This window comes from Coregonus lavaretus (assembly GCF_964263955.1).
Source record: "Coregonus lavaretus genome assembly, chromosome: 28".
Lineage (NCBI taxonomy): Eukaryota > Metazoa > Chordata > Actinopteri > Salmoniformes > Salmonidae > Coregonus > Coregonus lavaretus.
Genome location: NC_140015.1, coordinates 9,390,115 through 9,402,861, shown reverse-complemented (window position 1 = coordinate 9,402,861; position 12,747 = coordinate 9,390,115). Strand labels below are relative to the sequence as shown.

At 45.0% G+C, this 12,747-nt stretch overlaps 1 protein-coding gene across 1 annotated transcript; it reads left to right on the top strand.

Annotated features, from left to right (window-relative positions):
• The first annotated feature begins 4,096 nt into the window (after nucleotides 1–4,096).
• LOC311103639 (nuclear receptor subfamily 1 group D member 1-like) lies at nucleotides 4,097–12,104 on the top strand. The gene is made up of 7 exons (XM_084145245.1): nucleotides 4,097–4,456; nucleotides 7,898–8,176; nucleotides 8,285–8,518; nucleotides 8,641–9,293; nucleotides 9,408–9,593; nucleotides 9,726–9,936; nucleotides 11,142–12,104. Exons 1-7 carry the CDS (start codon nucleotides 4,396–4,398, stop codon nucleotides 11,336–11,338), a joined length of 1,821 nt encoding a protein of 606 aa, XP_084001371.1. The 5' UTR covers nucleotides 4,097–4,395; the 3' UTR covers nucleotides 11,339–12,104.
• Nucleotides 12,105–12,747: the final 643 nt, after the last annotated feature.

Sequence of the window (12,747 nt, the reverse complement as noted above, 5' to 3'; positions counted from 1 at the left end):
CCAACATCTTCTCCTGATGGGTAATGGCATGGCGAACAGAGTCCAGGTCCACTGGGTTCATTTCTGGCCGGATCGTTCTGTCACGGTTCTCTAAGACAGAACCCAGAAGCAGACCACTACACGGTGAGTTGAACGAAGGTGAGAGTTTATTTACAGATTCAAAAGATGCAGAATAATCCAGGAGACGGAGCGGGTGGCGGAGATGAGTAGATGGAGGTGAAGTGGCAGATTAAATGATGGCACGGCAGGGGTTGGGTGAAGGTTCCGGGAGAATGACTGTAGACAGAAAAAACTGAGGTAAGTACAAGGCAGGTCAACAAGGTGCAAAAACAACAAAACTAACGCTAGTACTCAGAGGCTGATACGCTGACAAAACATACTGTTAATGGCTAACGATCCGGCAGGGAATGGATGTCAGGTCAGAGCTTAAGAAGGGGTGATGATCAGGACCAGGTGTGCCGAGGCTGATGAGAAGCAGGTGCGGTTAATCGAGAGATCACCCGCCTAGCAACGTCGCCCGGCAACCGGACAGGGTGCGTTCAGGCACCTACAGGAAACAGGAGATACCGAGCAGAAAAACGGCAACACAGGCAGGAACAGACTCAGTACGCAGGGTTCATGACAATAAGTTCATACCACTTTTAAAAACAACTCCAAAACCCCATGCCACTGTCACTTTAGGCCCTGGCTGTGTGGTACAAGGGTGAATGGTGGGACTTGGGGCGGACACACTCCATGGAAACGTAGTCTCCTCTCCCCTCTTGGGTGTGCTCTCCCTCTTCCCCTCCCTCTTCCTCCACCTCTCCCTCTTCCTCCTCCTCTCCCTCTGCTTCCTCCTTTCCCTCTGCTTCGTCCTCTCCAAGTTCCTCTCCCTCCACTCTCCTCTTCCTCTCTCTCTCCTCTCCTTCACTCTCCTCTTCCTATCTCCCTCTACTCCTCCCTCCTTGCTCCACATCTCTATCCATCCAATCAACTCTAACTCCTCTTCCTCCCTGCCTTTTGCTGCTGAGCCCTGACTCTCCACATCACTTCCCTCACTTTCACTGACGTAGAGAACAGAGTAACAGAGGGAGAGGAGCAACAAATAGGATACAATTGTAGTCAGGAACATAATCTCTCTCTCTCCCAGTCTCTCTCTTCCTTCCTCTCTTTCTTTCTTTTTCTCAACCATTCACATACTCTCTTCCTAATAAGAGGTTTCCATAATAATTTATGTGATACAGTTACAGGCCTCCCATTCCACACACACTCTCTCTCTCTCTCTCTCTCTCTCTCGCCTGACAGACTAACTACAGAGTTCGCCAATGTTAGCTGATTAGTTACGAAGCTGAGACAGTTTCCAAATTAATTGCAAAGGTAGAAACAGGACAAAACAAGCAACTTGTTAGCTGGCTATATAAACACATATCCAACTCATCATATGAGCTCCACTGTGCAGGCATCTACTACCCTAACACGACAGCTAAGCTGTCAAATAATAGGAAAATTAGGCAATGTATAGCCTATGAATACAGTGCATTCAGAAAGTATTTATATCCCTTGACTTTTTCCACATTTTGTTACATTACAACCTTATTCTAAAATTGATTAAATTAATGTTTTTCCTCATCAATCTACACACAATACCCCATAATGACAAAGCGAAAACAGGTTTTTAGAAATGTTAGCAGACCATTATTCCTCCTCCACCAAACTTTACAGTTGGCACTATGCATTGGGGCAGGTAGCGTTCTCCTGGCATCCGCCAAACCCAGATTTGTCCATCAGACTGCCAGATGGTGAAGCGTGATGGGCAGAGAACGCATTTCCACTGCTCTGGAGTCCAATGGTGGCAAGCTTTACACCACTCCAGCCGACGCTTGGCATTGCGCATGGTGATCTTAGGCTAGTGTGGGGCTGCTCAGCCATGGAAACCCATTTCATGAAGCTCCTGATAAAAATGTATTGTGCTGACGTTGCTTCCAGGGGCAGTTTGGAACTCGGTAGTGAGTGTTGCAACTGAGGACAGACGATTTTTACGCGCTACACGTTTCAGCACTCGGCGGTCTCATTCTGTGAGCTTGTGTGGCCTACCACTTTGCGGCTGAGCAGTTGTTGCTCCTAGACGTTTCCACTTCACAATAACAGCACTTACAGTTGACCGGGGAAGCTCTAGCAGGGTAGACATTTTCCGAACTGACTTGTTGGAAAGGTGGCATCCTATGCCGGTGCCACGTTGAAAGTCACTGAGCTCTTCAGTAAGGCCATTCTACTGCCAGTGTTTGTCTATGGAGATTGCATGGCTGTGTGCTCGATTTTTTTATACACCTGTTAGCAACGGGTGTGGCTGAAATAGCCAAAACCACTAATTTGAAGGAGTGTCCACATACTTTTGTATATATAGTGTATTATTTTTAGAAAAACAAGGCCGTTCGCGGCCGCAATAGTAATTCAAAGAAAGGCCGCCGACGGCTGCTATGGGTTCTAAAGGGTTTTAAGGAAGTTATTAAAAAACTCTAAATAACCTAGAATTTCCGTTCTCAGACCGTTAATAAAACCTCCCAGAAAACTTTCAAGAAACCAGAGCAACCTAAAAATAAATGTTCCCAGAATAGGCACAATTTTTGCTTCAGTTCACAGAATACTTACTAAACATTCAATTTTACCGGTCAGGACACGTATGGGTTCGTTCCCAGAACCAATGGGAAACCACAAACGTATATTCCCACCCACAACTTCCAATGGACCAAATGTGCTAGCTGCGTATAATGGGAAATAGATACGATTTTCAGGGGCAGTTGCAGAATGGGGCTAGGTGATCTTTACATGTACCCACAGCAGCACAATGTGGGGGCGTGAGGACAATGTGCACAGAGTAGAATAGAGTGGGGCGCTGTAAACAGTCTGGCAGAAATTGTGCGCATGGTATGGAGGCATATCATGTTCCTTTTGATCCTACAGAGTTTTCCTATTACAAAAACCCTGGTTATAAAATGGTAATAAGAAAGGTGTTATGATACTGTCTGCATTTATTCTGGAGAGTTCTTGGACAGTTTTATTTTTGTATTCTGTACCACCATCCCCAACCCTTCCCATCTCTTGCACTGCTGCCAGAAAAGCTGAATGAAAGCTAATAGTTGTTCTTGATGATATTAAGATTTTTGAAATGCCATGTTCCTCGCTTCACAACAGGTTGCACTAATCTTTTAATTTGTTCTAGTGAATGTCTGTGGTCACATCCACATTCCCACCATGAAAAGGGGAGCCCTTTGTGAGCCAGTATATCAATTGAATGAATCCCACTGTAGATACATTACAGACATCCGTTCCCTCCACTATTTATAATGGATTTTTAAATTTAGGGACTTAGGCTCAAGTTAACCAAAGAAAAGGGTGCTTGCTTGATAACCATTATATACCATATTTTCTAAATAAGGTTAGCGCAAATTGTTTGTACATGAGTACAGTCAGGGGGATACGGCTCATAACACCACACCATCTTACAACAAAGTCTGTAAAAAAAAGATTTGGGTAGAGCAATGAAAGGACAGGTCAGCCCTCTCACTCTCTTATCCTTCACAAACATACAATTCATGCAACAACCCTCACAATCAGCTGGCCTTTTTTCTAAAATATATGATGGTGTAATGGTTGAGCACATCCTCCCTTTTCAACTGCACTCCACATTATTCTCAACAACAGTAGCCTACTCTTGAAAATGACACGTCCAATTTGACCCAAATTAGACACCATTTGAATGATGGATGGAACATGTGCCATGGCATTGCGCAATGGCGTTGCTCAATTTGGCTACATTAAAATATTGTGCATATGTCTGTCCTATCCCCTATAGTTAAAAATGGTAGCGTTAAAATAGTATTTTCCCACATTTCCCACGTTTTCGTAGGCGGAGTTACCATCCATGTGCACAGCGTTTTTTTTTAAATGCTGGAGATGTGTTTGGAGAAAAAGTGTGTCACTGGGACACGAGGCACTCCCCGGGGGTCACATGGTCCCGTTTTCAGCCGCGTGCGGGCAGGCATGCAGTGCGTTCTCGTTTGTTTCCTAGGGATGAGGGAGACTGAGCAAAACCAGGCCGATTTGGAAACTGCGGTTCAGACCTACACGGATAGAGCCAGTGACAGCATAGACGCTTTTCGTTATTTTTTCACTGACACTGCTCACAGAGAAGTGATTCTCATTACGCGGGAACTTGGTCGATAGCAGATGCCTCCTTTGGTACAGTTTATTAACGTTGGTTCTAAGTATTTTAATGAGTATTCGAACTCAAACAGAGCTATTATTATAAAGAGGAACATCATGACATCGTTATAACAGAGAATAGATATTAAGGACCTGCTTTCTGCCAAGAAATTATCCTCTCCTAAGCTGTTTTCTATTTTCACCGATATCTATATGAATGTTTTGGAGTTCAGGATGGCAACAACAGCAATGGACACAAATAACAACAATACAGGTAAATATTCAGGATTATTTTGATGTGCGTGTGTAATGGATACCTTATTTGGGGTTATAATGTGTTTTACGCATATTGTTTTGGCTACCTGGCTTGCTGGCAGTCTGTTGAAGCTCTTTACAGTTTGTTGTTTATTAGTCCGAAATGCGTAAATCAATGATGAGTTGTATTGTATTGATGTGCACCTGTCGATTAAGTAGAGCCACTTTTGTATATGGGACTTAAGTGGCATCCCTGTGATGCAACTCTAGATGGGGAAAAGTTCAGGGGGTCTCTGTACAGTTCTCCTCATACCAAACCTCTGCCAAACCTCAGTGCATGACTGATGAGGCTTGAAGTAGGCCTATTCCTTATACCGTGTATTTTGCATTCACTGGTGATTGTGTGTTATCGTTACTGTAGCCTATAGATTTTACCCCAACCGTTCGACATACATGTCATTGTCAAGGTCGAATTATTGGCCTCAGTAAAAGTAAAATGAAGAAATATTGTATCGTGGAGTTTGTAATAGCCTATAAGTTATCTGTACATTTCCTTAAAGAAGTATTTAAAATACTATATATTGTTTGATGGTGTACGTGTGGTAGGTAGAAAATCATGGGTAAGACAGAGTGTTCTAAAATAGTTCGAGGGGGAGTAGGTCATGTCAGGTATACAGACATCCATTTGATGCAGGCATCCGCGCATGTTTTTGCACAATTCACATGGCCCGCCAAGCTAGCCATGTGCGTTTTGTTTTCAAGAGCAAGCTCATTACATAATTTCTCGTAAGAGTCGCATGGGGTGAAGCAGTATTGGATGCCATGTGCGCACTGCTATTGGATAGCTGGCGGGTGTAATTATTGCGATTCGATCAGGACATCTTTCAGTCACGTGTTAGATTGAAAAGTGGGACACATTTATGTAAGGCATCGTAACTTATTGTTTCTGACATAATTACACTGGCATAACCAAATACTTGCTGTGTGATTGGGGCATTGCCTTTCGATATCGAAGTTGTCCAAAATAATGGGCCTACCTTTATTATATTATTATTAGGGCAAGGCGATAGTAGGTATAATAAAGCATTTATAGGTTCATTCATTCGAATATAGGTTCAGAGTAAATACATTTCCAATACAGAAAATAATATTGTACAGCTACAACATAGCAAAGTGAAAACATTGATAGGTACCAAGCTTTTCAGTTCTATTCAGCAAGTATGCTGTAAACTACATTAGAATATCTAACGAGTATATTGTGGGAATTGACTGTCTATTAGGTACCATGGATAGCGCCAGGCGGGTGGGAACGTGAGGCTGTCCTAGAAACAGTTGGTGTGTTCTATGGGCGTGTATTGCGCAGCCAGTCAGGTTGCCAGTCTTTTTTCTTTTTTTTATTGACTGAGGTTGCCAGTCTCGTTGAACACCCTGATGTCGGAGGCGCGCACGTTGAGTAGGGGCGTGACTAGAATGTACTCTAGCCAGCCTACACTAGTGCTGCTCCTCGAGCAACACAAGTCTGCAGCCCAACCTGTTTTCATTCTACGGCTCTCCCACGCATAGCTTTCGATTAATTATTATATTTCTTTCAAATACCTCACTCTGAATGTATGTTTACTCACTAAGACTAATTCAATATTCAGAGCTATATCTATTGATATTGTTTCATCATTTCACATTGACTTTACAAGTGTTGGTTTAAATGGCAGGTTATTGGTTTTGATACAAAAGCAATCTTATTTTCCACTCATTGATTGGTTATTGTGGGTAATACATTTTTTTTTTAGATAGAAAGACAGGAGGTGGAAGACAGAGCAAACGGGACTGAAAACATGAGGTGGAGAGAGAGAGCATTAATACTATAGCACCAGGCAGGACAAGCAAGTGCATGTGTTGTGGATGTTGTGGTGACACTTGACACAGTGACCCTATAAGACCTTATGTTCCTGTCCACAGTGAATTGTGTTTCTCCCCCAGGGCTGCCTGGCTGGATTCTGAGATTGGAATGTCTCAAAAAGAACAGAACAGGACAGACAAACATTCTCTCACTGTTTGTGCAATCATCCAGTTTTAAATGTCAGGCTCATAGAACAGAAGTATAGAGTTTGGTTTTATTAAGAACAAAACAATGATCCCATCATACAATAGGCCCCACCCAAACATAGAGTAGGTGGGCAGCTTGCCATCAATGCATGGAAATTAAATCATAAAGACGGTTTTCAAGGGCATCATCAATTAAAGCCTCAACAACACCAATAAAATGTCTTGCAAAGGTATCAAAGACTCTGTAAAACAACATATTATCTCCTCACAACAACACATTATCTCCTTACAACAACACAATACAGTTGATCTGGTATTAGAGCACAGGTTAATTGGAGTCAACAGGAAGTGCAGAAAGTCTTTTGGTTTGGCTTTCGGCAGGGACGCTGTGTGTGGCAAAGGGCGGGGCACACCATTTGGCATTTAAAAAGCGATTAGCCATTCCCGGTAGCCTTATGCGTGGCACCCCCCGGCGACCGGGCACGAGTTGGTGTGTGGGTGGCCAGCTGTGGCGAAACGTGATCCTTGGACAGAACTTGTGAGAATTAGCCTTCACAGCGGGAGAAACTGAGACAGCTGGATTAGAACAAGAGGGAGGGAGAAAGAGAATGAAAGTGAGAGAGGGAGAGAAAGGGAAGTAGGGCAAGTGAACGTTGTCAGGAGAGTTCCAACAAAGAGAGAGAGAGAGAGCGCAAGAGTATCTACATCCACTCGTGTGGGTGGCTATGTCTGGCCAATGAGACTGCACAACAGCAATAGCACTGTCTGTGCTATTGGGCAGCATCCAAAAAGAACATGCTCATTCTTCATGCTGCATTAGCGTCTTCCCATAATGTAAAGAATGTTCTGTAGGTGATGCTTGCTCACGGGGCACAACCCACACAGGACAATCTTGCTCTTATGGCTTCCTATAAATGTACTACTCTGTGGTCAGGGCATCTGTTTTGGAAAGAGTGGTGGCCTCTGAACTAGAAAAATAAACGGAAAGCCAGTCAGGGCAGCCTTTCCTGCCAAAATTTCCTGGAAAGCAGTGTTATTTTCCAGCCACTTGTCTTCTTGGACTCTCCCCAGCCACTCTGTTGCTATGGGTATCCTAATATTGCTACGGTTTCCTTGCCTTGCATAATTGTCCTGTGTAGCTAAGGGAACATTTGGAATGTACAGAATGACACAAAGTTGCAGCCAGCCCCTCCTTTCTTTTGTCAGTGAACATGAATGGGCGCAATATCAACCTAACCAGTGGGCGTCCTTTCTCTAACCCTCTTCCTCTTTACCTCCTCTGTCAGTTGACTGATGTCCAGTGGTTAGAGAGTCAAAGAACGGAGCACTAAATGTGACAAATCAAATGATCTCACTGTTTTTAAACCACACATCCATTCTAACAAGTTGTCCTCTCGCTTTTGCATTTGTCCACCAGGGGGCGTAATCTCCTACATCGGCTCCAGTGGCTGCTCACCGAACCGCACCAGCCCATTGTCTATGTACAGCGAGAACTCCTTCGGGGCCTCCTTCCCTCCCTCCCCTAACGGCTCCCAGGGCTTCTCCAATGCCTACTCCGGCAGTGGCAGCTCCAGCTCCTCCAATGGTGATGATGGCAACTCCTCTTCCAGCTCCGGAGGGTCCCCAAGGCCTAGGGGTCATAATGACAACAGCATCTCTCGCTGCTCCCCCAGCAAGTCCGTGGCAAGCCTTACCAGTAAGTAGACCCCCATACCAGAACCTATCTGTCACTGCTGGAACTGCAGCTTTAAGTGTTTTTGGAGCTTGGACTCATTGTCTGACCTCCTCTTTATGTTTGTAACAGAACTAAATGGGATGGTGCTGCTGTGTAAAGTGTGTGGAGACGTCGCCTCAGGCTTCCACTATGGCGTCCATGCCTGTGAGGGCTGCAAGGGATTCTTCCGACGCAGTATCCAGCAGAACATCCAGTACAAAAAGTGCCTGAAGAACGAGACCTGCACCATCATGAGGATCAACCGCAACCGCTGCCAGCAGTGCCGCTTCAAAAAGTGTCTGTCCGTGGGCATGTCCCGCGATGGTAAGCATAGCTTTACATGCTAAAACATGACACATATAGCCACAAAATGGCTAATAGATCTATTACACTCTCATCCCTGTTTGGACTGTTGACTTGATATTGGTCTCTTTCTCACTCTCCAGCTGTTCGCTTTGGCAGAATACCTAAGCGTGAGAAGCAGCGCATGCTCGCAGAGATGCAGAGCACCATGAACAACATGCAAAACGAGTTCCAGCTGGCCAGCCTGACCCACAACTCTCCCCCTTCTCCCACTTCCTCCTCTCCCTGCCCGGGTCTGACTGTGGCACCCCAACCCCAGCCTCAGGCCCTGCCTTTCGCCCCTTCCCCCTCTCCTCCAGCACAAGCCCCTGCTTCCCCTCTGCCCCTACCATCCACCCAAAGCCCGCCACTGTTGGCCAGCTCTCCGCCCCTGTGCCCCAGCCCTGGGGTGGACAGCACCATAACGGCCATTACCCGGGCGCACCGTGAGACCTTCGTCTACGCCCACGATAAGCTGGGCGAGTCCACGAGACAGCATAACGGAGAGGTGGACAACTGGGGCTCCAACTACTGTCCTGCAGGCTACCATCAGAACGGCCTCGACACAATCTACCACCACAACAACAACGTGGCCCTCCAGCACCATGGCTTCCAGGCCATGTCTGACAGACATCATCAGAACAACGGCAAGCAGTTCCACAACAGCAACCTGTTTGGGAGCCACCAAGGCATTGAGACCAGCAGCGTCCCCCAGGGGCAGAACTTCCCATGGAAAAACCACAAGGACATTGTGCTGGTGAGTCATTAAACAGAGCTACAAAAGATCTTGATGTTAAAGATTGTCAATAATAGTGTCATGTAGTCATAGCATATAGGAAAATGCTGATTACGATTCTCCTCGCTCCTCCAGGCATGTCAAATGAACATGTGCCCCCAAGCCGAACCCAACAAGACCCCTCAGGAGATCTGGGAGGACTTCTCGCTCAGTTTCACGCCGGCTGTGCGTGAGGTGGTAGAGTTCGCCAAGCACATTCCAGGGTTCAGTGCACTCTCAGAGAACGACCAAGTCACCCTGCTCAAGGCCGGCACCTTTGAGGTAGGCATCCGTGAAATATGTGCAAACACAGATATGCAAAGAAACTTCACACAGTGATCAACAAAAATACACACAGCTTGAGAAGATACGATGACTCAACACTCACTCGCTTTTCCCTTGCTTCTGTTACAGGTCTTGATGGTGCGCTTTGCCTCCCTCTTTAACGTGAAGGAGCAGACGGTCACCTTCATCTCTGGTGCCTCCTACAGCCTGGAGAGCCTGAAGGGCATGGGCATGGGAGGCCTGCTAGACACCATGTTTGAATTCAGCGAGAAGCTCAACTCCCTGGAGCTCACGGCCGAGGAGCTGGGACTCTTCACCGCTGTAGTGCTAGTGTCTGCAGGTAAGAACAATGAGAAGCCTTATTTTTTTATTTAACAACTTATCTAAGCAGTCAGAGCTCAAGTACTGTACTTCTCCAGCCAAAAAATCACCATGACCAATGTACCCTCTAAGCTGTGTGCGGGATTTCCGCGCAGAAGAAATATCAGCCCACGCAGAGAAGCATGAGATTGAACTTCACTCAACTTTCTAGAGTTTTCCCCCTTAGTTGACACTATCAACGTGTCCCTTTACTGTGGGAATTGTGATCGAATCAACACAATATTAGCCACTTTCAATGCAACATACCAAAACAAAACGAACTATGCAAGAGATTTTGTTGTAGGCAAAATGCATCGGAGTGGACACGCACGACTCAGCCCATACACGACACAGACCGGTGCGGCATAACCAATCAGAGCTGCAGTAGGCCTATATATAAATAGACCATTGCCATATATGGATCTGTGCCATTCACTTTGAACTGGACTGGGTTTACAGCATGAGCGGTGGTCATATCCTTTGCTAGTTAGTGAGTTATTACCCAAGTTATAGATCATTTGTAGTCAGCAATGGGGGAGTGATTGCTTCCTACAAGAGCACAAAACGTGTAGATTTCTAGAGTTGGATAAAGAGCTTTTATTTCCTTGTATTTTGAGAGAGGCATGAATAAGCTACGTAGCAAAAAGGCAGTAGCATAATTTGTCTGATTCTCTGTAATAAGGGTATGGGAATAATAATGCATTTTATTTTCTAAAGTAGTTTCATCAAACAACACAACAACATTTTCAGTGTTGCATGCCCTGCATGTTTTTTTCAAAAGTCTCATGGAATGTAGGCCTACATTGAACACCACACATTATTTAGGCTGAATGATAGAACAGCTAGTTCCATGTTAAAATGTTATGGGATGCATTTTCTCCATTGTTTTTGATGGTAGGCCATTCTGGTAGGCCTACATTATGATAAAATAGCCACAGTAGACTACTTGACCACTGTCTGATACTGTTACTTAAAGCGGGTACAGCCTCAGTCTTCTGTTCCTTGAAAGTTGCACAGAATTTTCACAATGTTCAAGTTTGCACTCAGCAGGCCTGAAAATTAGAGGGAACATTGACCATGACACTTGAAACTTAAAAAATCACTCACTATTATGTCATAGTAATGGTCTGTACTAACGTGTAAAGTAGTCTAATGGTGCTCTCTTTCTTATCTGTCCTCTTTCAGATCGTTCAGGCATCGAGAACATAAACTCAGTGGAGCTGCTTCAGGAGTCTCTGATCAGAGCGCTGCGTGCTCTGCTCAGCAAGAGCAACCCCTGCGACGCCTCTCGCTTCACCAAGCTGCTGCTCAAGATGCCCGACCTGCGCACCCTCAACAATATGCACTCAGAGAAGCTGCTGTCCTTCCGCATCGACGTATAAGAATGTCGCAACTGATGACAAGAAAACCCGTCTGGACTCGTCGCCCATCTCCACCTCACAGACAGTGGTGGTTGGGCAGCTAAGGGGTGGGGCAAGTTGGGGGAGGTGACAGGGGATCTTATTCCCCTTCAGGGACACCCGCCCGCCTCCGAGTTGACTGATGTGCGCATCAGCCAATGACATGGCCGAGAGACAGTGACTGACAACTGAGAGGGGTAGGGCCAATAGACCCATGGAGAGGAGGGAGACGAAGCCCTCTACATAAATTATTTTGGTTGGTCGCAGCTCAAAACTGCCCAGAACAAGTGCCCCCTCTACACCAGCTGGTCTGAGGGGGCCAGAGACCACTTGTCGGTTGAGGTGAACCAAAACCAGCATGGGGCTTTACTACCCCACATGTCCAGCTAGGCCTGGTTCCTTCCAAGAGGCTGCTATATGCATATTAAACCATCTGCTCTCTGTTTTATCACAACTGTAAATAATCAGTAAAATATGTGCAGTGTTGTACACTTGATTCATACTGAAAACTGAGTTTGTACAAATTTGTAAATACAAACATCAATAGGCCTACTTCAAATGTTTGGAAAATGTGTATAATATATTTTTTTTTTGTTAAGATGAAAGGCTCAAAAGGTGCAAAGTTATAAATGTGTGGGTACAAATGTATAACATTCTATTTGAGTGTATGTGTATAAAAAAAACAATATCCTGTAGTTCAAAAATGTTTTATGTAAAGAAGGCATTATAAAAAAAATACTTATTGGAATTCCTTTGTGTGATCTTTTTCTGTAGTACAGATCTTGTTATTCTACTTCTGTCTGGGACTGGGTTGGAGAGACATCACCTAGCTTTTAGAGGGCTGTGCTATGTAATCAATTAGCCAAACGTCACCCACATGTCACAACACTCACTGAGGATGCCGACACAACACTAAAGTGGGAATAACACTTTGTACAGGCCCTCCTGTAGCTCAGTTGGTAGAGCATGGCGCTTGCAACGCCAGGGTTGTGGGTTCGTTTCCCACAGGGGGTCAGTATGAAAATGTATGCACTCACTAACTGTAAATCGCTCTGGATAAGAGCGTCTGCTAAATGACTAAAATGTAGTGACCAAGGCTGCACATTTACTTGGATAAGGTCTTAGTTATGGAATCAATTTCTAGTTTGAGTAACAAAGTCCACTTTGACCTTGAGATTAATTTATTTGAAAGGACATGCTGACAGTAATAATAACCCCTTCATTAGTAACAGATTATTGCCGTAGTTCAACGTCTTGTCTATAATTCTTGAAGGGTAGTGGGGTATCTTCAGTGGAAACAGACCATGTGAGTGTCAGGTCTGAGTGACAGTGTAGTGCCGAAAAGCATGCTCTCTTCAGAAAACCAAAATGCAATCTACTTTCATAGAACA